Source organism: Anser cygnoides, chromosome 4 (assembly GCF_040182565.1).
Source record: "Anser cygnoides isolate HZ-2024a breed goose chromosome 4, Taihu_goose_T2T_genome, whole genome shotgun sequence".
NCBI lineage: Eukaryota > Metazoa > Chordata > Aves > Anseriformes > Anatidae > Anser > Anser cygnoides.
In genome coordinates this window covers 54,758,966-54,785,958 of record NC_089876.1, presented here as the reverse complement: position 1 = coordinate 54,785,958, position 26,993 = coordinate 54,758,966, and the positions used below count along the sequence as shown (strand labels likewise).

Genomic DNA, 26,993 nt, shown 5'->3' with positions numbered 1-26,993 from the left:
GGGGAATAGCTGGTTATGCTGCTTTTGTGCAGTGCCCATCTGACACATGGTGGGCTGGGACTGACTCGTTAAGGGTATGAGGATGACACTTTAAAAAAGAAAGTTATCAAAAGAGAAGGTAGTGAGTTCTTATGTTTTAATCCTTTTCAGATATGCTACTTGATTTAACTTCATGTCAGTGCTGTAAAACAATTCTATAAACTTCATGAGGTCTGGACTGAAAAGGTCCTATAGCTCAGCACTGTTGCAGTAACTGAGAGACTTGCTGTGTATTAAATCATTGAATAACAAGTTCGTGCAACAGCAAATGAAATCAAGCTTAAATATTTCCCTTTTGACCCAGTAAAACAAATCAATTTTTTCATATCACCTTGACAATAGGGCTCATGAAGTCTAAAGTAAATTGCAATGGCTGAAATTATATGATTGATTTACTATAAAATGTGTTTTCAAATATATTCTTGGAAGCTGCACAATACACACACAGCAGATCACAGCTTGTAGGTTCAGGAGTACTTCCTAAGAAAACAACCAGCATCCAAATCTCACCTAATGCAGCTATTGTTTTAACTTCCTTCAACAGGATTTCAAATACATGCTACTAATAAATTATTGCACTTTTGAAAGAGAATGGGATGGTTATTACTGTTTTTCAACTGGTAGCATCCCTTCCAATATATTTGTAAGGAAAGAACAAAATCTAAATTGAAAACCTGCTCTTTTCTTTTTTTTTTTTTTCTTCTCTCCATGGTGGGAGAGGAAACAATACGGTAATCTCACCTAGACACAGAACTGACAGTCTCACTAAAATTAATCTGTCTAGATTCATCGTTGCATTACTTTACTGCACATATTTCAGATGTTATAAGGCAGAACAGAATATCAAGGAAATATACACTCCACCAACTACAAAGGACAAAAGGCACAAACAAAAACAAGACATAAAATAAGGTCATGTTGAGTGTAGTGAAGACAACTGTTTTTTGCTTCCCAAATTTGCTTTTTCACCATCATGAATAGATTTTGTCAAGAAATTTAAGAGTCAGATTTTACGTAAGTGTGTTTGCAAAAAGAGAGGAGTTATGTAGCAGCTGTTTATGAGACGCCTGTTTTTACACCACACACTCTTACTAGCTATGTATCAAAATACCAGAACCAAAAATTGCCTGAGTAGCTCATTGTTTGTTCTTCCTCAGACTGGCATAGGCAAGCAGATGTAAAGTCTTTCTAAGTGCAAGCAGAGAGGGTACTAAATGACAGTCAGCTTTGGCACAGACTTTTGGTGTGTTTAATCAGCAAGGTTTCCAGAGCTGCTTGAATTCTTACAAAGCAATAACACACAGTCTGTTTTCCTCTTTCTGCTTCTAATTATGACAGTCATTGACCTTCAAGTTTGTTCAAGTCCTTTGCAAGTACCAGCAAATTAATTAAAACTTCACAGAAATGTGACAGTCTCAGGAAAAAATAGGACTGAAACTTCTTTTTATTTTAAAGAAACTATATCTTAGAGGAAACAAGTCTTTGGTCTTAACTTCCTTCCTAAGAACTCAATAAGTACTTTTAAGGTACAGATTAGGTACCACCGCTATGATGTATGATTTGCTTTTAAGAAGTCTTGCTTTTATGCAAATAGTGCATTAATAATGATATTAGAAAAATTAATACCTGAATCACAATCTCTTCCTCTTAGACATTCTGAGTTAAGTATTGTTTGGCTGGCTGTAGAAATTCTAGATCTCACATATAGATCACAGTATTCGAAGGATGCACATGTATACATGTCGAAGACCACTGTAGCAGTCATACAACCCTGATCCAGCCTGGCTTCTACTAATGAATTTGTTACCTCTTGGTACAAATTTATCCAATTAAGTGTGTGCAACAACATCAAAGATATTAGAAGCATTAACAACAAAGGAATTTGTTATTGTGAAGGAGTAGCACGTAGTAAGACACAATTAAATGACATTCCTTTGAACTTCCACAACTGATAGCTTGCAAAGAAGAATTAAGGACCACTACTACCACAGAAAGTTATTTTTAAAATTTGGCAACGATATAATTTGCTTTAAAAGAAAAATCTGGAAAACTATAAAGGCACCTGTGTTTAGAAATCCCCTCCACAGATCATCCTTGACCACTGGGGAGATACTGAAATGGAAGGTGTCTTACCAAACGTTTTGGTCAAAAACTTCATTCTTTGGTTGGTCTGAGAACCCCAAAAAAATCTCCAGCAAAATCTGAGAGGGACAGAACTCACAGTAAAGACATTCCTATTTTTTTTTTTTTAAAGCAGCCAAACAAACTGAGAGTAAAGCCTTCTTTATAAATCTTAGTGAACTGTGTGGAAAAAGCCCCCTGCATGTCACGTTCAAGATGAAATGAATCAGCTGTAGTACCTAGGGGTAAAATGCCACTGCAGCTTTCAGTACAGCCACAGAAGTCATTTCCTGTCCCTGCACTCTTTGTGTTTTCATTTCTTCTGCACAAAACAAACTGTCAAAACAAGGTGTGCCCTGGCTCTACTCTTCAGAGAAGTCTGAAGGCAGAACATCTTTGATCACCTCTCTTTGGTGGAGAGTTCCAGCAGGCTGTTTGTTTGCCCCCTACTCAAGTGATGTGCAGTTATTGGCTTCCCTTTCCCCTTCTCTCCCTTCCTCTCATCCCCCAGAAGAGAAATTCAGTTTGCTACTGATACTTGGCACCTACAAAATGCAGGCCACAAGCTGAGCAAAATTAGTCTTTTTAAAAGAAAAGTACCAAGGCTCCACTTTTCATACTTGTACATATGAGCAAAACAGACCAAACCTAACCAAATCTACACAGTAACCCTGGTGAATTGCAAGAACAGGAGGAAGTATCTAAGTGGATATGGAAAAAAAAAGTGTTGACTTCAGAACTACTTTTTGCTAATGAGATTCTCAGAATCTAAAATCATCTTATGAAATGCAATAATGAGTTCTACATAATCTTTTCCATGTTCTTGTCCTCATTGTGCACGTAGCTTATGGCCTGCGCACACGAAATTGTAATGAATTATAAAAAGGACAGCAATGGTTCTAAGACATGACAGTTTCTCATTTTAATGGCTAGTCCACGGATTGTTCCAATCACTAAGAAATCCCTTAATAACACTACTTATCAAAGGAGCCAAATCTAATTTCATAATTTTAATTTCCTGTAATGTAAAATGCTAGACTCATTTCAATTTTTTTTTTCCTTAATTTGTATATTCCTCACCTCCCCCCAGGCAGCAGGTGGAGGCTCCACAGGAGGGTAATATTTGGGGACATCCCAAGCCACTGCAGCCATGAACCACTTGAAATCTTTACATTTAAGGTGCTTGCGCAGTTCCTTCTGGGCAGAGATATCACCAGTTGAGAGATGTCTGTACTCAGGCCGTCGCTGGTAAATGTACTCTGCAAACTCATCCATCCATGTCTCTGCCACACGCTTCAGGTTCTGTGCAGCAGAAAAAAAGCAGAGATTAACTTTTCCATGCTTTGACTGAAATGATATCTCCAATGGAAAGAATTAAGCAAACAAAAAATCAATAGTCCACACAGCTCTTAAGCTTGGCTGGTCTAGTTTTTTATTCTTAACGTGGAAAAATACTGGTAAACATATGCTACCTTCATTAAAGTGTTGAGCAACCACTGCAGAGTATTAAGTATCCTGTTTTCCTGCTGACTCTATAAGATATGTTCTTCTGTCTGTTGAACATCTTATTTTCCTTCCTATTCTTTATGCATCTTTACATGGGTTTTGACTAATACTGAATGTTAAAAAAGAATTTTCTTTCAGCTGCTCACATTTGCTCCTATGGCTTTTCCTGTTAGCTCAGAACCTACTACTGTGCATGAATAGTTTAAATTACTTCTTCTGATATATTTCACTTCACATGTGAAAGGTATCTGAATTTCAGCTGTCATCACATGGCTTACTCACCTAGCTTTTTGCACTTCTGAACCTTCTCCAGTCTTGGTTAACTTCTCTTCATCAGTTTGCTTTTCCTGTTGCCTTCACAGTTCTCCTTAGGGAAATCTTAAATACCTGACCTAGAACGGAGGTCTAGTTGCCCTGCAGCTAGCCCTCTCCCATGATCACATCTCACAAATCATACCTACGTTTTAGGTATGAATTACACGCATATGTATGGGGCAAGCAGTCATGACCTTGCTCTGTGCTCTCACATTTGGTTTCACGCTAGCTTTGGAAACTTTGTTGTATTAGTGTACAAGTAAGTCTGCAAAAGCATAGCCCATAATCATAAGTGACACTGACTTGAGGAAAACCAGCTAATGGAATAGAGTGTGCAACTTGTGTCTTTCTGCACTCATCTTGTAGACATACCTAAATCTACTTCTGTACAAAACCCAGTTCTGGCTTATGCCCCACAAAGTTTATTTTTGTTGGCATTTTACAGTGAAGACAATTATCTATTTTCTTAAGAACAAGACTGAAGAGATATATTTTATTGTTGTTTAACATCATGGAGTCTAAACAGCAGCAGGTCAGGGGAGATTTTCTATATTTCTGTGTTTTTTTCCACATGAATTTATATGCAGATGTCGTTGTGGAATACCGATTTAGTCTATTCTGCATTTCCACAGCTGCCCAATAAGCTCTTATCCCACCAATAAAGCAACATCTCACTGGATGACATTGAGACACTGGAGTGTTCTTATTGCTTTGTTTGTAAAAACATCATCAAGTTTTGTAATATTCTTTTTATAGAACACTAACTGCAAAATGCTGAGATTTGCTTTGTAATAAGCTGGAGGACAATATACATCTGATTATCAGCAACATAAGGTAATGTTTCTTCTCAGAACATTCTCTGCAAATAAGTAAGACTGATTCTTACTCTGATTTGCTTTCAAGATTCGTTTGAAAGTTCCTTTCCTGAATTTTATTAATCCACAAAAACTAGATGTCTCTGAACTAATAAGGCTTATCTGAATACAAAGACAGCAAGATACAGAACAAAGTACATTTAGCTGACACTGCAAGACAAGTTTCTGTGTGTTTTGTCTGTGTGAAGCAAATACATTAAAACCTGCAGGGACAAAGCAAGTAAAAGTAAAGAAGTTTAAGAAATCACATGACTTCTATCCCTATACAGAAATGGCTCATGCCCTATATAGGGTTTATTTTTGTTGTAATTTTGTGACAACCTAAATTATTTTACTTTACAAGGCATTTGAATTCAAGGATAAAGGAACTGGGTAGGACAAAGAAAGAATAAATTCAAGAACAACATCTAAATGACAAGCCCACACTTTTAGCAGAAACCCTGTAAGAAAAAAATCTCTTGACAAGTAAAAGTACTATGTGACGAAACTCCATAAATGAGGCTAAAATATGATTAAGCGCATTAAAACCAAAAGCCAAAATCATAGAATCATAGAATGGTTTGGGTTGGAAGAGACCTTAAAGCCCATCCAGTTCCAACCCCTCTGCCATGGGCAGGGACACCTCCTACTAGACCAGGTTGCCCAAAGACCCATCCAACCTGGCCTTGAACACTAAAATCATGAAAATAAGTGTGATCCTTCTAGTATATTTTTTACTTCTATGTTCTGCACACTTCATTTACTATAATGCAAATGCAGTTTAAGACTGTTATAGAAAATATCATACTATTTTTGTTTTAATCACTTTATCTAATACTGTTATTTTCATATAAAAATATGGCAAAAGTACAGTAAAAAAAATCTTAGGAAAACTCAAAATACCTCCAGCAGAGTCTGAGCCCATCAATATTGAAGTAGACTCTGCTGGAGTTTTCTCCAGTTATTTGGCTAATCTAAAAGAACCACATTCTTCCTTAGATGATTATAACTGAATAAAAAAGAGTCCAACAGAAATGCTTCATATTATTACGCTTGTTCACTAGCTCAAAACTCTCATTCACCCATCAAAACCTCTTTGTTTTCAAAGGAGCCCTTTATCATTGCCTTTTTTTTTTTTTTCCTCTCTCTCCTTTGCGGTGGTAGAAACCCACCAAAATACTGCATTTGAAAGAAAAGTACAGTTCTGCCCACCATTCCCCAAGTATCATGTAAGCCGCTTTATCCAGGAAGCTGCCTACAGGGATCACTGAGTCCAGCTCCTGGCTCCACACAGGACCACCCAAAACTCAGACCCTGTCTCTGAGAGCACTGTCTAAACGCTTCTTGAACTCCATCAGGCTTGGTGCTGTGACCACTTCCCTGGGGAGTCTGTCCCAGTGCTGACCACCCTCTTGCTGCAGAACCTTTCCCTAACACCCAGCCTGACCCTCCCCTGTCCCAGCTCCATGCCGTTCCCTCGGGTCCTGTCGCTGTCCCCAGAGAGCAGAGCTCAGCGCCTGCCCCTCTGCTCCCCTTGTGAGGGAGCTGCAGGCCGCCATGAGGCCTCCCCTCAGCCTGCTCTGCTCTGGGCTGAACAAACCAAGGGACTTCAGCTGCTCCTCATACGTCTTACCCTCCAGACCCCCTTCACCATCTTTCTAGTCCTCCTTTGGACACTCTAATAGTTTTATGTCCTTCTTATATTGTGGTGCCCAAAACTGCACACAGCACTTGAGGTGAGGTCGCACCAGTGCAGTGCAGAGCAGGGCAATCCCTTCCCTCACCAGCTAGCCATGTCCTGCTTGATGCACCCCAGGATACAGTTGGCCCTTTTGGCTGCCAGGGCACACTGCTGGTTCATATTCAACTTGCCATTGACTAAACCCCCCAAATCCCTTTCCAGGGGCTGCTCTCCAGCCTCTCATCCCCCATTCTGGATGTATAGCCAGGGTTGCCCTGTCCTGGGTGCAGGATCTGGCACTTGCTCTTGTTAAACTTCATGCAGTTGGTGATTGCCCAGCCTTCTAAGTAGTCAAGATCTCTCTGTAATGTCTGTCTGCCCTCAAAATAGTCAACAGTTTCTCCTAATTTCATGTCACCTGCAAACTTACTTAGCATATATTCAGGTCCTACATCCAGGTAATTCATGAAAACATTGAAGAGAACAAGCCCTAAAACGGAGCCCTGGGGAATCCCACTAGCGACCAACAACCAGTTCGATATAACTCCATTTACCGTAACCATTTGATCTTGACCCGTCAACCATTCACCCACTGCATTGTGTTTTTTTCAGAAGGACACTGTGAGAAACAGTATCAAAAGCTTTACTGAAATCAAAAAAAATATATATCAACTGGCTTCTCTTGGTCAACTATGTGGGAAACCTTTTCATAAAAGGAAAAGTCCTGTTCATTAAACAGGACTATCCCCTCGTGAATCCATGTTGGCTGTGACCAATGACTGCACTGTCTTTCATGGGTTTTTCAATAACTTCCAGAATAATCTTCTCCATAATTTTACCAGGCATTGAAGTGAGACTGCCAGGATCCAAAACTATTTAGACTTTATTCCCTGGTTCTTCCAAAAACATTCTCTCCATCCTATGCTAAAAATCTTCCACACCTTGCCAGATTCTATAATGAAACTATACATCCTTAGCAAGTTTATACATTACCATCATAAGCTGAACCTGCATGAGGCAGCTCTTTGAATTTCAATAATTTTAAAATACAAACTCTTCATTTACTAGCTCTAAACCTCCAGACTGTTTATGAAGGAAACCTCTGTCCTGGAGAAGCAGGAAGCTCTTTCTGAATGTGGTAGTTACAGGAAAGCACTCTGTATCCAAATACTTTGAAGAGGTTTGCTGGCTTCAGTTAACATGGGCTTTTTATAGTTATTATCTCTATACAGGCTCAGTAATCACATTTTCCTTTAACATAAACATGTGCAGACCAATAACAAAAACTACAAACTGCAGTTAACCCCCATACTTAAATTGAATGCAGTCAGGTAGATGAATTCTCCTGCAAGCTAGCCCAGAGCAACCTTACACAATCAAAGGCAAACATCATTTATGTTGCTGTTCAGAATATGCTAACTCAGCACGACCCTGGGAACGAATGAGTTTTGCTAAGCTGAATATCCCAGTTCTGTGGCTTTCTGACATTGTGAGAAGTTGCCCTGTGAGAAGACCCTGCTAGGAACATAACTTCTCTGCAAACCGTGTGAGTGAGATTCTGTTTATTACTGACCTTATCACCAACAGAAAGGAAGAGGAGCACAATTGAAATGAGAGCGCTCATCGCACTTTAAGGCTTACTGATCAAGTGACTTATTTCTAAAGAAGTGATTTCAAGCCCTTTATGAGTCTCCTAGAATTGTCCTTACTACTATCTGGTCGAGTGGTTGGCATTGTGGAGGCAGTAGGACTGTCACATCCTCCCTGCCTTAGCCTTAAATGAGTCTAGATACATTCTTGAGCATGTCAGTATATTAAGCCCCACAAATAAGAACGGGAATGAACAGCTACCAAATCTTGACAGATTCTGAATGTAAAATAGGTGCTAAGCAGTTTTGCACTGTTAGGACTTTAAAATGTATGTGTGCGTAGTGCTGTAGAGACTTACAGGTCAAAAAAGTTTTAGAGCCTACGAGATTAGGTGGCATTTTGTGAATGTCCTACAGCATCACGTAAGCACTCCAGTCTCATAGTAAAGCTAATTTACAACAAATTTAGAACAAACAAAATAAGTGTTGGCTTTGAATCTTCTTGATTTCTGTCTCTGTTACTCTTTGTATAATCTTTTAAAGAAAAAAAGTCTTTTAAATGCCAGTTTCTCAAACGGCATCAAATATCTTTATCAATACAAATAATCGGTTTTGGTGTGTTTTTTTGGTAGATCACATTTGCTTGGATTCTGTTACTTCAAACTGAAAACGTCATCTAAATTTATACAGAAGGGAAAAATAAAGTATGTTTCTACAGCTGAAAAGCTGCTGTGGCTTGGCTTTGTCGTCAAACTACTACTCATTACAAGGTTGCAGATGTCCAGATCAGAGAAGCTGGACTTTTAATATAAAAAGGAAAAAAAGTAGAAAAAGAAATAGGAACATTTATATGAAGATCAGTTCAATACAAAACAGTTACACAGATTGTAAGGGAGTCACAGAGATTGCAGATGGACATCTGAAGAATTTCTCAGGACCTATCCATGACAGACAAATGATGACTTGTTTTCCCTCTTGTCATATTCAATGAAAAATTTCTGTATGATTAAAAAAAAGCCCGATGATATTTGAGTAGATGCATATTTCTATGTATAAGTTTATGACAGGTGTCAGCAAGAAGCTGAGAAATGCATGCAGAAGTCATATCAATCATAGTAAGACTCATGCATTAGCTGTCATCAGTTGCCCTTGCATGCATTCTTGATTTAATGAAGTTTTGTGGTGCTGCTACAACTTTACTGTTTGGTAAATCGTTTACTGTTAAGCTTACATTTGGACGAGTTAATTTTGTATGAGCTCATACATTTAAAACTGTGGCTTCGTTTTGTATTTTCACTCAGCAACGTTCTACAATGGTGGTTAAAATACGTCACTGAAATCCAGACTTAATAAAAGAGTTGAAATCAACTTGACTGGAGAATGAAAGAGACAAATGAAGACTTCTCCACTTGAGAAAAAGATATTTTTCATGGACTGTTTTGTCCTTTTCACGTTCTTCAGTGAGTAGTCTTAATGGTGCAAGATCGTCTGCCTTTTACAAGAGACATGGCGTTTACTCAAACTCACTGAGAAGCTAAACACATTTTTCATATGAATGAAAAAATAGACTCAGGCAGGGGCATGGCAAAGGACGGATTCATAAATATTCCCTCTTAGCAAGGTTTAACTAGCTTGGCCCCTGATAAGAGAGGGGTAATCCACACTTCCTAATTAAAATATTACCATCCTAAATACTATTCCAGATTGCAAACCTGCATAATTCCATCACACAGTTACATCTTTTCCAACTCACATTCTAGATGTAGCAGTTAAACTACCATAAAAATGTAATTTGTTTTCAGTTTCTCCAGATGTTCTAAAGCACATTTTGTTATCCAGCGGCACTAAAGCAGTACAATGGTTTTCCTATTTGTTTCATTACACCTGCATAACCCATTTTTTCTGCTTTTGTGCCTATCTCACTTTTTGCACAAAACCAGCCCTGACTCCAATCCGCAAACTTTGCTTTTGTCAGTATTAAACTGCTACAGGAACATGTGGATCCTGCAATGAATTCCTGTTGTCCTACATTTAATCTGAATAGTTTCCAGGAAGCTGGATGTCACTAGCAGACACACACCCAGCTGCTGTAGTTTTGTGTGTCACAACAGCCTTTTCTCTCATCAGCCAGGACATCAAAAATCACTTTCAATTACCTCAATCAAATATGAGTCACTGTAGCATGCCTAAGGCCTGACTGTATTTCAGCTGTGAAATGTAAGAGAGGATACAGCTATTTATTTACTAAAAATAACACAACAATCTCTGCAACAACTGACATATTAATCTATTTCCTTCCTAGTAACATTCCAATGTGGTTATTATCTTTCTAGCTATTTCATTTTCCTACTTTAAATGTTCTCTACTGTTTGTTTTGTGAAGAACAGTGTTGTTGCTACTTCAAAATGTGTGTCATTTTTACTTCTGGAAGTAGCTTTACTTCATTTGGCTAGGAATATTATAATATTCAGTTTGTTTTACATAAAGAAGTATTTAAAAAGCGCATTTGGATCCATCCAGGCAAGAGAACTATACTTGATGTTCTGCTGGCTTATGGGTAGTATAACGTCACAATAAATCACCACGTAGGAGGAGCACAAAGTACAACTGGAGGAGCCCATCCAACAAATGCGGATTAATATGACAGAGGTAGCAGCATACAAAACCTCACAGCACGCACAAGGAGAAAAACAGTATCCTAAACTTCACTCAGACATCCTTCTTGCAGTAACAGCACACAATCATTCCTAATTCATGCATATTTCTACAGCAAAAACATAGTAAAGCATTTCCTGGACACTAATTACAGCTTTGTGACATGTAAAGGTCTAAGCTGCCCACATCAGTTACATCTAGATGTGGACTTTCATCTCTTTTCCCTTCTTGCCTAATTCCCTTTTAATTTTGGCATTAGGCACTGCTAGTGTTTGTCAGTCTTTATGCCTCTTGGGCATCTTGTTTTGGTCCTCTGCCCTTAATTGTGTTTAAAACTTGATTGGGTTTCATTCCAGCAATGGTTTATATTTGTATAAAAGAAACAACCAAATAAAGAGATGCCTGCAGGTGTAAAAGAAAGGCTTCTCCATGGAAGACAGTATGCTAACTAGGTGACAAAGCTGGGGGTGTATATAAATAACTCTTGTGAGCGTTAGCACAGCACAGCTGGCAGAGAAGCAAGAGACTATTTATTTTCAGCCTGTAGCCTGCAAATACCTAGAACTGAAATTCCACAGATGTCATCTGAAAACAACCAGAATTCCATTCTTTGTATAAACGTTTATATCTCCAGCACAAGAAAAAATAAGATCTACACATTAGAAAAAAGGGGGGAAAAAAGCGCTCTGTCACTAAAGGACACACCTCTGCTCACTTGAGGCCAGGCTGTGTGGCTTGGTGGTCAGTGAGCTCTGCAGGCTTGCAGGATGGGCATGGTGTACCATGAGGATGCTTCCTGGCCCGAGCCCAGGTCTCTGAAGACTGTTTGTAGGGCTGCTGTGGGGAGAGAGGGCATAAAGCACAGTGTCCTCACGGCCACTCTGAAGATTACCATTTCAGAAAGGTATAGATATAAATTTTACTTACTGACCACTACTCCTCAGCAGAAATCATAGTGACATCATCCCCACAAATCTGTTCACTATTGTGATTTTCACTTTATGGAGTCATACTTGGTGGGCACTTTCAGCCTTTAGCCCACTCGTGCAGTTAAGCCTGGAGAGTTAGCAGTTTGATGCCAAATACATTTCTTTAGCCATGTAACCTGACTTCCAGTGCCAGTCTATTGAACAAATCCTGGAAAGCAGTTATCGCTGATGCTGTTGTTATCCAGGGACATCTAGTTCTCCATCTTTTTTGCATTTCTTTCATATAGCTAACAGTTAAACTGCCTGTCCTGTTGCCTTTTTTATCTTAAAAGCAAAATTTCTATTCAGATCAAAGAAAATATGTAAAATTAGCATTAAAAAAATTACTGCAACTTTCTTGTATTCAAGGATTAGAAGATATTAAAGTTTTTCTTTGGTAAGTGCTCTGTTTGAGATCTGAGTTTAATTTTAATAACGACTTCATAAATCTGTTAAATGAAAAAAGTTAGAATGAAAACTTAAAAGTTGTATTGTGTGACCATTATCATATATTACAATTGTGCTGTTGCAAGAAGGCAATTCTTGCTTGATTCTGAAACGATTAGCTAGTTCTAAGCTAACATTACACCTGCTTACTGTGACTGCCAATTCCTAAGTGAATTTGTGCTACAGCCTTTTGCACTAAAGAGGTGATTGCAGAAGTGCCAGCACTGCCCCCTGAACAGCAAGCCACATCCATCAGTTTGCACTCCAGTCACAAGGAAACCTACAAACATTCTTTACCTAACTGTTTCCCCTTGGTTCTTTAACCTGGCTGGAAGCCGAAAAGAAAATGTTCAAGGGCTGCAGTAAGAAAGCCCCAGTCAATATTTGCAGCTGGAAAATAAAACAAAATAAAAAAGGTAATAATATTAAAGGAAGCTCTGTCAAAAATGCAAATGTGGTCAAAGCACCAGATGGTCTAGCTACAGAAATTTTCCCTAAGGATCCCTTTCGAAGCCACACAAAAAAGGCTGAGCAAATGGTTCAGGTGGGAATCTGAACCCACCTTTATCAGCTGAATTCCTGAAACAAACTCTTGCAAGTTCCAATTCAGCAACACTGTGTAATGAGGCAAATGTCATCGTGCTTGTGCCTGCTGGGTCAGAGGATCACTGTGCTCTGGGATCCCACGTCCTGGAGTGCAGGGAGGAATTCAAGTTAAGATTAGGCTTCACCATGCTGCTTGGTTAGCATCCAAATTTGAACTTCAGTGGGATTGCCCTTCCCTTCAGGAAGGCCTAGTACTGTAATGCTCTGTAGTTAATGCTAAAATGCTGTGTAAGATACCTGCAAATGAAAACAATTTCTGTAGATATATTTTGAAATTCTGAGTTCATCTCTGCATATCCTATGGAACAGTGAGCATTTATCGATAAATGTGTTACAGCCTTGGCAGAATTGCGAATAGAAAAATATCCACCCCCCAACTAGGAAACTAAATAAAATAAATAATAAGCTCAAATATACCTAAAATAAATTGCTAATAATGTTCTAAAGTCTAATTTCATCGGTAACTGGCTAAAAGAAAATGGCTTAGGTAAAACTCTTAAAAATGAAGCAACAGTGAAGAATACCACAAAGCAACTAAAATAATCCAGTCAAACAATTCAGAAGTTCTTAATAGGGCAACATCTTGTGTAGGATTTTAAGATTTGAGGACTTGCTTGCTATACATGCCTTACCTAAAACAAACAGACAAAAATAGCTATTAGTCACTGCAGTTTTGTGCAGAGGCTGACAGGTTTGGAATGAACAAATAATTATGTGGTGCTTCCACATTATAATGCGGAATCACTGCTGTCATCTGCTTGCCCATTAATCTCATTTCATGTGCAATTACCTGTAAATTGGGCATTGACTGCACTTAGTAAGCAGCTACATCCTGAGATATCTCCTGAAAAAAATACTCAGCTTTGCTATCCGCATTTGTTCATTGTGGTCTGTTTTATAAATCTACTACATGTGTAGTTTCCTTTACTTTTGTTTTGTACTACCAAACAGTTTTACTGACAGAGCATTTCATGGGTGGATGTTTTTCAACACTGGGTATGTGTAGGCCTTGCAGGTCTTCAGTGACAGATAAGGAGGTAAGAAATATTATAATAAGAATGTAGAAAGTTGATGTAATGATATCTGCTATTGTGTGTGGTACACTAATACTTATTTACTGATGAGGGTGGCAGAACACAGTTTTTGACAAGTCTTTCATTTTATAAAGTGTATGTGATCCTCATGTCAGAGAATAGCTCTTTAAAAATATATCTAGATTCGTCAGATATTATATAGCTACCTGAGAGCGCATGTTGAACCTTGCTGCTATAGACAGGTGAAATCCCAAGGGAAGGGAAGGTAATATGCTCACCTTAAGACATATTCATTATGGACAAACAAAGGCTGAAACAGCTTGAAAGAAGATCCACGGCATGATCTGGGCTATGCCTGAGTTTGTCTAGAAGCTCCATCCTCTTCCTAATTCATCTCTATATCCCTTGTGCTGATCTTGTGGGACAGGATGAGGAAATCCATGATCCTTTAATGCAGTATCAGCACAATGGCAAACTCTTTCTTGACTAATGAAGGGGATGCTACAATCATTTATACAATCACAGACGGGCTTCCTATGGCTTATTCCTTTGTGAACTGCATCGCTAGCATCCTGCTTTACATCCCACAAGATGGAAAAGGATTTAGCAAAAAGTTTCATGGATACTACTAAATACTGAAAAATACTAAATATGCTTTTGGCAAACAGGGATAATATTTCTGAGTATTTTTGAATATGTTATCCATTATGTTCTGGAACTGAAGGGCAGTTTTAGATAAAATACTTATATTTGGAGAACATAATATTTGGACTAACACTGAAACATAGAGAAGATCTTGCGTTGTTGGCGACCTTAATAAAATGCATCTTAACAATAATACTTTGGTTTAGAACACTGTACTGGAAAAAATACGGGGAACCTGAAAATTCAAATTTTCTTTCAGTGTTAAATATATGCCAGAAATTTACCTAAGCATCATCATATTTTGGATTCCAACACCACATAGGAAATGAACCATTACTTGAATTGGAAGGATAAAATCCATCCTATCAGCATACTACATCTTTTCTCACAAGACATAGGGCAGTCAGTCCGTGCATGGGCAGATTTATAATTTTGTAACAGGGATTTAGTCTGGGTATTAGGAAAAAGTTCAGGCTGGATGTTGGGAAAAGGTTCTTCACCGAGAGGCATGGTCAAGACACTGGGACAGGTTCCCCATGTAGTGGTCAGAGCACCGAGCCTGAGGGAGTTCCAAAAGTGTTTGGACAATGCTCTCAGACACGGGGTCTGATTTTTGTATGGTCCTGTGTGGAGCCAGGAGCTGGACTCAATGATCCTTGTGGGTCCCTTCCAACTCAGGATATTCTAGGATTCTAGGATGGGGTGGTGGTGGTAACATTTCACAAGTAGTTTATTGAAATCAAGCTAAAATAAACATATATCAGATATAAATATATAAAGGGAGGCTGCTGGCTGTGGCTAGCGGTTGGCTGCAAGTTTTCACAGTATCTCCATGAAATCTGAGTGGGGAAACTGAGATTACACATATATAAGGGGAAGATTTTGATCTCACAATTTTGTCAATACATGTCTTGTCACTAATACTACCACAACTACTAATCCCATTACGGTGTCTCACAATTTACATGGTGTTTTTTTTAAGGCAAGTTTTTTCTCTCCCTAGGCAACTGTCAGGCAGGCAGTACAGAAGGCCTTTTTCCTGTGTGCGGAGTTATTACAGCAAGCCTTGTCCCATGCTGCTGAAACCAAGAATATCTCCCCCTTAAAGCAAAAGATTTATTCTTTTATTCATACCACATTTTCATTAATAAAAAAAAAATATGATTCATAAAATATTACCCTATGGCAATATGCAGACTTCAACATTAATGCCATTTTATTTAAAAAAAAAATCCTCTAAAATAGAAAAGATTAAACTCAAGCATGAATAAATACTTGTATCTGCCTTGAAGCTACATCTGTGCACTTTGTCTCTCATCTTTTGACATCCCATGAACATCTCCAAAAAGTTATGGAACATTTTCTCTTGAGCAAAAAGCCCCTCATGCACGTGGCCGGTAGTCTTTGAGAAATGTCAAGAGGTCTTCTAATTTCTCACTCATACAGTTTGAAACTGGCTGTATTCCATAACCAGGTTTTATACAATAATTAGACAGCCACTCAAATTATTGTTACTCAGTTCTTTGGCCTCAAAAAATATTCCTTATGCAAGATTCTGTCTGTTCTGCTGACTGATAAGAAAATGTGCATTCAAATTGGTCCTGCTATGACTGACAACACTGTGCAATTCAAGAACCGAAAGCCTTAGGTTATTCCTCGGTTCTTTTGAATCAGTATGAACCGTACTTCTGTGCTGAAATGTCCAACCCTGTATTTTTAAGCTTTCATTTTATTCTTAGCAATTTTATCTCTCGAAGGCAGCATAACTGCAGCAATTGCACATCCCATTTCAGAAAAATAAAGCAACATTCATTTTACATTTTAATGGTTTACTGTTAGGTGCGGAAATGAAGAGACTGATTATGAATGAGAATGACAAACAGCAAAACCCAATTACTCACGCGTGCTAGGCTGGTTCCAGAAGGGACTTTATAAGGGACATACTTCCTGTAGATATGCCCAACTCTAGAGCATGGAACATCAAACATGCCACCTCCACACATCCACACCTGGAAAGGAGACACACAGCAAATGAAAGAATGACTCCTGGGGACAAATGGGGCAAAGAAGGGCATTTTGATTGACGTTATGATTTGTTATGTAAGGGTTATGTAAAAACTATACATCATTCTGTACCGAATCCTCCTGTATTCATAGTGGTGGCCTTCTTTGCTTACCCAATGCTGCAATTTGATGAAAAGGTTCTTTGGTACCTGGAATCTCACTTTGCATATGCAGAGTATGTTCAAAATGAAAATATAAAACATCTTTAATATATCTATCAATAGTCCTCCTGCAACACAACCACATATTATTTTGTCTACTGTTTAAAACTTATAGGGACAACATTTCAGAAGAAGGCCATGTGTGTAAAACAAACCATCAGAAAAAGAAAGAAGAATTTCCAAAACACCTGGCTTATGTTTTGTATTGAATAGTGAACAAAGAGCTCAACTGTTAAGATGCTCTTCATTTTGTAAAGAAAAAGGAAAAAAAATCAATTTCCTTCCAATCAGATTCACATAGACAGAGAAAAGAGCATGCTGCTTTTCATCTTTAATACATTTGACACTGAAACAAATGTAGTCATCTCTGTCAAAATTGATGGGAGCTGCAAGTACATCACAGGCCTAAAACCCACGCTGCATGTCGATGGGCAGCAAGTAAGGAATTCTTCACAAGGCTTCACCTAGTGTGACTAGGTTTTACCAAGTGTATGTGAGAGCAAGGCTGTATGTCACATCAGAGGAACTACAGAAATTATGCAATAACACCTACGGGCATCATTTTCTATGCCAAACCACTGAACTCCAAGATGGCTATTCAGTGGTTTTTATAGCACACTGACAACATTTATGACTTTCTGATTAAAAATAATACTAATAAAAAGAAAAAGCAATTTGACTTTGCAAATCAGGGAAATGGAAAACAACAAAAAACCTCTGAAAGTCCCCAAGCAGAACTTTTTTCAAAATCCTGAAACCAGTCATTCATCAAGAGTTTAAAATTCACTTAGAGTGAAAGCTGATATAAACATTATTCCCTAGCCTTGGCAAAACAGTATTCTTTGTTCTCTGCAAATATTATAACAGAATGGCTGTTATTCTATATTTCCATTAATTTCCATTTATCTGGGTGACAACAGAGGTCCACATGCTACACATATGAAGGGATTTTATCTGTATTTGATGCATTTTGGAGCAAAATGGAATGAAGTAAGCTTGTGACTGAGGCTAACGCAGAACAGAACAGACAACTGAAAGTTTTATCAATGATTCACATACAGAAAGCAATTCATCCAGAAGTTGATATACTCCCAGTTAAAGAAGCAGTTACCAGATCCCTAGAAAAAGGTATCAGAAAATATGATATGATCACGAATACTTGACATTCACTGTGAAGCCTGCAGTGAACAACGTGCATCTCTGCATTTTTTTTACCATACATTTCTCATTCTGACTCTTCTGGCCTGCCTACCAGCTGGCTGTAGCAGCTGGCTTTTTCAAATCACAGGAAAATGAAATGATTAATTTCATTCATTTAAAACAATACTGAAAATGGACAAGAGTTTGTCCTTTTTTGCTGAGCTTGCCTTTGTTACAGAGGGTGTATCTGCATAGTCCTGGCTGTGTGGCTGTGAGCTTGTGACTACATGTTAGTAATCTGAACGTACAGATGCTAAGCACTGCACTGCGGGATCTCTTGGTGCTTGAGTGTGACTGAAAGCAATTGCTGAAGGTAGCAAGCTGGAATTCAGCCGCTGAGACTGACTGTGCTATTCATACTGTGAGAAGAGAAAGCTGGGGTTTTTAGCACGAAGGCCTGAGTTGCAAAGCGATTGAGGAAGCTACTTCTTATGGGTCATTTGGGTATTAGCCCTTGTAATTGTCTGAGGCTCTGTACCAGATTGCTTGACAAGCCTGAGTACACTAGCACGAGCAAGGAAGGTTTGAAACCGCCAAAGACAGCAGAAGATCCTGTGCTCAGCTTTCTCCTGTGGACCCACAGACACCCTTGCACAGCTGAAAGCTGCTCATGACCTTTCCCTCGCCCAGCACAGAGTTAGTTAGCTCTTCACTAAGGCACAGGAGCGCTCTGTAGGTGCTTCTGGTGCTTGCTAGCATGTCCGATGAGCAGGCACATTTTGCAGGTTAGTGGCACCAAGCGATAAAGGCACCTGCACTGCCAAATGGAAGCACACAATGTGATGGAATCAAGAGTATTTTAACTCCTATTTCTGTTGTGAGCATATCTCATCAGGTCCCTGAGTGAGCACAGTCCTTCTCAGGGAGTAAATTTACTGATGGTTTAGAAATAGAGACCCAAATAAATGCTCTGCCTTTGTGTCAAAATAGCTCATTACAGCCCCGAGTGGTCTTGCTATGCCACGCTGACTTGATCATTTTTTTTCAAAACCATTTTGTAAAGTTTGCTTCTTAAATGAAAACCCGAAATCTTGTTAACATTTGTATATAGAATCAAAGAATATCCTTTTCACGTAATCCCGTGACACCTAATTCTCATTCATAAACATATTAAAAATCATAAAAATGAGAATGTTCAAATCAGGTGGGTAATATAATCATGTAAAAAATATTATTCACCTTTCTGCGAATACCCTGTACATTACATCATTTGGTACCTTTTCAGTGGATACCTCTGTGACTGTCTTCAAATAACCCAGTGTACAGATGAAAGTGCAGACATATATCTACAGTTTGTTGCTGTTTTTTAAATTAAAGTGTTATTTCAAAGACTAGACAAGATATTGAAGTCATTAAGCAATGTTTCTTAGCTACTGAAGCTAAGAGTGGACAGTATAGAAGTTTGACTCAGGAGGATCAGCAGCAGAACAAATTTAAAAGACAAGAAAGCATATATATTTATAGGGCAGTATTACTTTAACTCAGACAATGAGAGCTGAAGTAGACATATACTGCATTTTCTGTAATGCAGTTGGATATCTGTAAAAAAAAAAAAGAAAAAAACAAAATGAAAGGAGAAAAGGATTTAGGAAAAAAACCTGTCAGGTATGCTGAGGCAATAACAAGTGGGAGGAAATAACACTTTGTGTTAGGTTTATATTTGATAGATATAAAACTTGAAAATGCTGTGCAGCACCTGAGGTGCACTGTATAGGGTAATTGAAATGAATCTCGGGCTGCCTTGAAGGACATTTAGCAGCTGTTCCTGTTTATCTTTTAGCTTCAGAATGGTTTTAAAGGCACTTTTAATATTTTCCTGGGAAGATCAATTCTGGCAACCTTGTCTTTAAAATGTGCATTTTTATGTCACCTGCACTAAATGCAAAAAATTGGAGAATGGCTTCTGTGTTAAATATTGCAGATCTCCAGTGTACCATGAAAAGAATTCAGGTGGTGTGGGACATTTGGCAAAATGATATCACAACACTGATGCCTCTGTTTATCTAAGAAGCAAGCAATGAAACTCTCAAGATTGCTAATGCCTCCTTCTTACAAAGCAATGAATCTGGTCCACAGCTGAGGTATAAAATACAAAGATGAAACTAGAACAATGCAATTTCAGTTTGGAAAGATCAAAAGAAGAGTAGTTTATGTGTCAGCTATGTACTATATCACAATTTATCTTTATATAGCTCCTTCCAAGAGAATGTGGCAAAACACTTTATAGGGATGGTTGAAAGCAAAAGGCAAGCATTAACGCAAGATTTAAAATAGATTAAGCTGTGGTTTTGTGGCTTTGTTCCTGACTGCAGCTTAGATATCACAGATGCATTTTCTGGCTCTGCTGTACAGCTCTTGTGGGATTTGGGGTGAATCACCCTCTTTTTGTATCACTTCGTCTTTAAAACTAAATGTTGCTTGCTCTTTCTATCTCTTCGCCTTATCTCTCCGGCTTGTGAGTGATCCAGCCCAGGGACTATCTGTAAAATGTAAATACAGTGCACATGAGAATGAGACTCCAATCCATATGCTACACTGTAATCATAATTACTGCAGTAAGAGATTCATGATTTTTCAGCAGTGGAGGATATGTTGCTGGAGAACAGGAACATAAACATACAGCAAATTAAGTAAAAGATTGAGGAGGGACTGAATGGATTTTGGATCAGTCTTCAAAACTAATTGAGAAACATACCGCAGCTGAGAGTCAGTAACAAGACAGACAACAGCAAGAGACACTGTAATGAAAGGAAAAAAAAACCACAAACCACCACCACCACAAAACAGTAAACTGGTGGAAAAGGAATATGAAGTATGTCATGCAAAGCTGTCAGTTTGGTGCTCTGAGCATTGGGCAAGAAATAGAGACTACAAACAGGAGGAATGTACTATCACGATGGGGCTGAAAAAGTCACAGAAAATATAAACACAAAAACATTATGGAATTTTGCAGATACTCTTCCTGAAATGTAAGCCAAGAAACCAGATCTGGCAGTGGTAGAAAAGAAGGAAGAATATTTTATTGTGAACTTTTCCATGTAACGAGAATGCCCAGCTAAATGCAAAAATAAAATAAAAAATTAAAAACAGGAACAATGACTTCAAATGTGCAGTCAGCAAGGTCAGAAACAGCAAAACCCATTTACTCATGATGTAGTGGGATTTCTTGCCAACGACATTAAAACAGTACTGTGTAAACTGGAAATCGATGACTGGATATTTCAACAGAACCCACCAGTGGCTCTCAAATACTGCGCATCTGTACTTCAGTATAGTCTGCAACTGCATTGACAAGTGGTAATGCTCCCCTACTCCCTATCTCCCCCCAAGACTGCCAGCAGTGGAGGGAATTAACAATGAAGACAATAAATAAAGGGATTAATGAACTTGGAGTTGTGTGTCAAAAACAGGGATGGAGAGAACTTGGAAGATGTGTCAGCACAGCTAAGGATAAAAAAGCCCTAGATATAGGTAACTCTCTTCAAAGAGGCTGGGATATTAGCACGATCATTTTTGTTAAGGTATGGTATATGTCTATGACTAAGGAATGTCCAGTGTAAAGGATCTTCAGCAAACACAGGAAATAACTATCTTTTACAAGTCTATATATTTTGGAAATTACTACATAAATAGTGTTTTTCTAGCAGACTTAAATTTGGGATTTCCTAAATAGTGGCTTCCCTGGTTAAAGAGAAGGGAAGCTATTAATCAGGTCAGTTCCAGCACTTGAACAGTTTTGCAAGTTTAGCACATGCTGAACAGTATCGTCAGCAAGATATCATACATCTTTTTAATTAAAAAATTGATCCTGAGGTTATGCTGCCAAAAAACTAAAATGCTACACATTATTTCTTATGTAAAAATTAATCTAAGAAACCCGTTAATGAAGAGGTCATATTTTGATACACAGGTTGCAACTGCCTTACCATCCCTCAAATGTGTGTCCAAGTGCTCTGATTTGGAAGCTGCAGTTAATCAACACAGCACCCGGTGCAACGACTGTTGCTGTCCTCTGCTGCAACATTACCACGCAAGAGAAAGAGAGAAGTATGTTGTTTTTTGTAGTCAAGGAAATAAATGCCAAGCAAACTTAAAATGCAGCCTTTTTTTTTTTTTTTTTTTTTTTTAAACTTGTCCCTGTCTCTTCCTAACAACTCAGCACCTGGAATAGAAATGTGCCTGAAGTCTGCGGAAGTTTCCTGCTATGGCACAATTCCAAACATCACCAAAACATTATAAAGCTTCCTGTATTTTAGAGAAACATTCAATTACTCTGCAGTAAAACTAGTTTCAGTGCAGATTCAGTCTCTTTTTTTCCCCCTAGAACACCCCTCATCATCCCCAAACACACACTAAGAGATTTTTTCTCACACTACCCACCCCCTGTCCCCGTGTAATGAGATAATGCAAACTCCCCCACAGAAAAATACTTTGGGTTAGGAGTATCCTCTACACTGAAGCCTGGTGCCTGTCACCCCAGGTCACATCTAGTGAAACAGACAGTAAGAAACATCAAAATTGACACTTACCATCCAATCTTCCCAGCCTGACTACCCTTCCTAAATCTGGTTCAACTTTTTTTTGTGTCAGAAACTGCTGCCTGACTCCCCAGACAACGAATTCTCCTGTTATAATCTTCTTATATAGTTTTTTAAATCAGTACTCAAACTCTGCCTTAGCATCTTGAACTCATAAAGCAGCATGGCTTAGCTGTTATTAGTGATTCCTTTGAGCTTGTATGATGACCCTGCACACCAGCCTTTAATTCACTGTGTGTCTGGGGTATGCAAAATGCAGTAGAAGATTAAAGTGAGCACAGCACAGCAGAGCAGGTGATACTAAGTTCACGATGCAGAAGCTGATGAAGCCTTATGTCAGAGGACATCAGGCAAACTATTTTATGGAGTCCTGAGACTAGCAAAGATCTAGCAATCATACTTTTCTGAAAGATCCAATTTCTCTGGTTTTCTAAGCCCATGCTCTGTACTCACAGCTTCCTACCTGCCTTGTAGCCCACACTCCTCTAATTTGAGTTGTGCGGATGACTGTCAATAACTGTGATTCACTAATGCAGACGTCTTTGGTTGAGAAGATGCTTTTCCTTAATATGATCTTGACTGTCAAGTGATATTTTCCCTTTGGTGTGTGAATGTTTCCTGCAGAAGTTTCATTCCAGCATCTAGGATATTTTTCTCCAAATAAAATGAGGCCACAAAATATTAAACATGACATGCACTGTTTCTTTTACATGATGCTATGCTTGGAAACAGTGAAATTGGGCATATAAGCCTGATATTTGAGATACACATTTGCCAAAGATCTTCCTTAACATACCTGTAAGCCTACCTCAAGCACTCAAATCATTAAAGTAAACTGGAGCACTAATTAAAGACGCGCCACAGCTTGTCTACTGTATAGTACCTGGATCTTCTGTTACAATGTTAAGCAGAGGGGTTACAGTAGGTTGTTGATCCATGAAGTGGAGTTTAAAACTCATAACTGAGTAGAAGAACAAAAATGATCCACGAACACTCCTCACTCCAGCTCATGGAGCAGGGCAATCTGTTCGAGGTGAACCAGACACTATTTCCTTCCAGAGAGTCTGTGACAGCTCTCACTTTGGCATGCACTCCCTCATAATTACATCACTGTATTAGAATTAACCACAAAAATCACAAGTCTGACACTGGAAAGATCATGTCATTGGTATGGTATCCATTTATAGTAGCTGGATCACTTATTTATACTTATATAGCAGTGCTCATACAAATGAATCTCAAAGTTAAAAACAAGATTATATGCGAAGAAAATAAAAGGAAGATCATGTTTGTCACTGAGTTTGAAGACCAACCTGAAATAGTTCTCTAAACGTGAACTTTCTTCCACTGTTATGGGACATTTCAAATTGGCTTCTTTTTGCAGCTTCTTAATGGAATGTTTTTACAAAATACTTGAGATGTAATTGAATTGAAGAAATGAGCGAGAACAGTCAAGTATCTGGTAGTTAGAGATGTTCTGGAGGGGGTTCTTGAGGCAGCATGCTCCAAATAGTCATTTGCCAAGCAAAATAGCATTAACACAAGACATGGCATCAGCAAAGGGTACCCATAAACAATAGATAATCTAGGGAAGATGTCATTTCCTACCCACTCAAGCTGGGTGTTTCACGTGTTGGTCATCTGTTTTTTTCATTGACTTTGTGAATAACAGAGAGATGGCAAGCCCACCACCTTCTCAAGTTTTGTGAATAAAAACTTTGTGAATAAAATTAAACTGACTAATTTGCTCTCATTTAAAAAAGTTTTAAGACAACTGAATCTGTAGCTCTCAATGTAGAAACTGTTGAACCAGAAACCTTTCCCAAGATGACATGGGTAATTCTGGTATAACAAAAAAAGTCTGTTCTGTTTCTCCATCCTGCCTCCCATGATTTCTTCTCCCATGTTGTGTCATTCCAAACAAAACAGCAGTGTTTTTTCTGTAACTCATATCTGTTAAGTTCTTCCAGCAGAAAGCTGTTTCTATTGGCAATTCTTTCTAAGGAGTTTTTTTTTTTTCCTCCTCCTACTTCTTTTAATACTAATAAGAAAGGACAGAGACCCTAAGGTTAGTACATACTAATGAGATGAATCAGGAGATATCAGGAGATATGACTGAAATGAGACCCAGTGTGACACAGCTGCCTCCAAAAAATAAAAAAAAAAGGAATCTATCACTTGAGTAAAACACACTGGGGCAATCTAGTATCTCAATTTCTAGTGCTGTTACCATGGTTTCTATACAAAGACTGGACTGCATTACAATTATACTCTTTGTGATGACAAATAAAAGGAATAGTCGAAATAGGATAATAAAATCTTAGGTGACCTGCCAGAGACTGTTGTTACAGCTACAAGTGACTACTTACATTTGACTCTGAAACAACCTATATGGATAGAACGTAAATCGATATATTCAAAACATGTTTTCCATCTACTGGGTTTCCCTTGCCTTCCAATTTTGTTTTGCTGTGGCGTAAAAATGATTTAGAGAAAGATGAGAGTAGTGCAGTTAATACAAACCATTTTTCTGTTCTTGATAACTCCCATAAAGACAGTCTAGCAGCCCAGTGTAGGATCGTGCTGTACATTTTATTCCACAGAATGGCCACAGCTTTATTGTTTTAATCACTGTTGAAACTCAGATGCAGCAAGATGTACAATATTAGTCATGGCTGACATATTAAATTTATTTGCTGAGCTTTACACCGTAGGAGTTTGGAAGTAGGTTGGAAAGATCCTGAAGCTAAATGTGAATTCTGATTACAGATCCTTATCCAAACATGTCTGACTCATTTTATATTTTTCATGAAATTCTATCAGCTAATTGAAAACCTGCGCATACAGAGGCCATAAGGTAAAGTTCTTAATTCCATGGGTATACTGGAGCATAGTAAACTGAATTTTCAAAATTAGATATATTAGTCTTTATCAAACTAATGCAAATACCTATTTTACATGTGGAAAGTAGTAAGACTTTCAACTCAGCATGTAAAAGCCAAGTAACTGATTTGAATACAGATGTCCACACAGAGGATATACCATGGATGGTGGTTCATAACCTGGGCACTCAAAAACTCCCCGTCATTACAATTATGTCAATTATCAAAATTGAATTAAAAATCATCCAATTTTGAGAATCTGGCCTGTAGGTAATAGCTCATAGCAGTCGAGCTGGTCTAGTGATTCACTGCTACTGAAGAGAGTCCTCTTTCCTACGAGCTTCTACTTTCACTTCCATCCATTCCCATCAGCTGACCCTACGGAAGCCTACCTCCAGCATGATAGGGTTCAGGAAATGCGTCTGATGGATGATGGTAAGTGGAAAAGACTTGACACAAAGGACAAGGTAAAACTTTGTTCTTTGATGGCGGTAAGCTACCAGATATTTGGAGAAAATTGCACTAAACTGCACGCAGTGATTTTATATGGTTTATGGAGCCTATGTTGATGACATAATTCTGTTTTAAATTAGTGGAAATTTGTAAAGAAAAAGAATTCAAACTGTACTAAATTAATTTTAGTTAAAACCCTAAAGCTAACGTTAGTTACAGCATCACGATCACAAAGCATATCAGAAATCAAAATCCACAGGCATAAAACCAAACAAGTAAGGAAGACTCATAAGGTCATAAGGTGACTCGATGACTTACCTTAAAAGAGATTTCATACTGCTCTCCTCCCCATATTTCTAATCCCGGATCATAGCCTCCCAGCTCCCAAAACCATTTTCGGTTAACAGCAAATAGACCTCCAGCCATCACAGGAGACCTGAAGAATAAGTAAAACAAACTGTAAATGACAGGAACCATCCTGCTGTGCCTGAAAAATGGAAAAGACTGGCAATGTACGTGGACAAACAATAATGAAGATGCTAGGATCACGTGAATGTAGGTAAATTCACAGTTACCTTTATTATAAACTACATTTACCTTTATTGACCCTAAAATGGACTCCAGTTGAGAAACAGGCAATGTGATATAAGTAGATAGATATAGGGCACGGTAGGCAGTCGTGCAAATTCTCCCTTTTAAAACCAAATTCTGTTCATTGTTAAGTAAACCTACGTAACAGTGAAAGAAAGGGACTCTGGAAACCTGCAAAAGTGTTTAATGTGATCCCTGTGTTCCATGTGAAGTAACTCACATTTGAAAGTGAGTTTTGAAAGCAAGCAAAACTTCTCAATTCAATTCAGTTTCACAGGTGCTGGCTAGAGAAAAGCAACAGTAGATGGTCACAGAGCAGCTGCTGGGAGTTGAACATCTGCTTTTCTACAGGAGCATTTAAAACTCCTAAACTTGGTCTCACAGTGGTGATTTACCTCATAGGCAAATCATTCAGTATTTCCTGTGTTTTCATTTATTCCATGAATAAACATGTGGAATTCAATTGAATTGCTTTAATTCACCCCTTTCCGCAGATAATATAGAAAACAAACAAGTGAACAAGTGGGATACTTAAGATTATAGGATGTTCACGAAAAGTGCATTTTAAATTTATAAGCATGATTTCTTATACTGGACACTATTTTTTTGTTTTAACTACCAAGACAACGATGCTTCTAATGAAG

The 26,993-nt window shown here is 38.3% G+C and overlaps 1 protein-coding gene across 7 annotated transcripts in view; it reads right to left on the bottom strand.

Annotated features, from left to right (window-relative positions):
* Nucleotides 1–26,993, bottom strand: part of GALNTL6 (polypeptide N-acetylgalactosaminyltransferase like 6) — a 497,378-nt gene that overhangs the window by 19,949 nt on the left and 450,436 nt on the right. For all 7 annotated transcript variants that reach the window (XM_066996158.1, XM_066996154.1, XM_066996156.1 and 4 more), the window contains 3 exons: nucleotides 26,077–26,194; nucleotides 16,362–16,469; nucleotides 3,241–3,462 (listed from right to left, as the gene is read on the bottom strand). In XM_066996158.1, coding sequence (XP_066852259.1) covers nucleotides 3,241–3,462; nucleotides 16,362–16,469; nucleotides 26,077–26,194 — 448 coding nt within the window. The remainder of the gene's footprint in view (nucleotides 1–3,240; nucleotides 3,463–16,361; nucleotides 16,470–26,076; nucleotides 26,195–26,993) is intronic.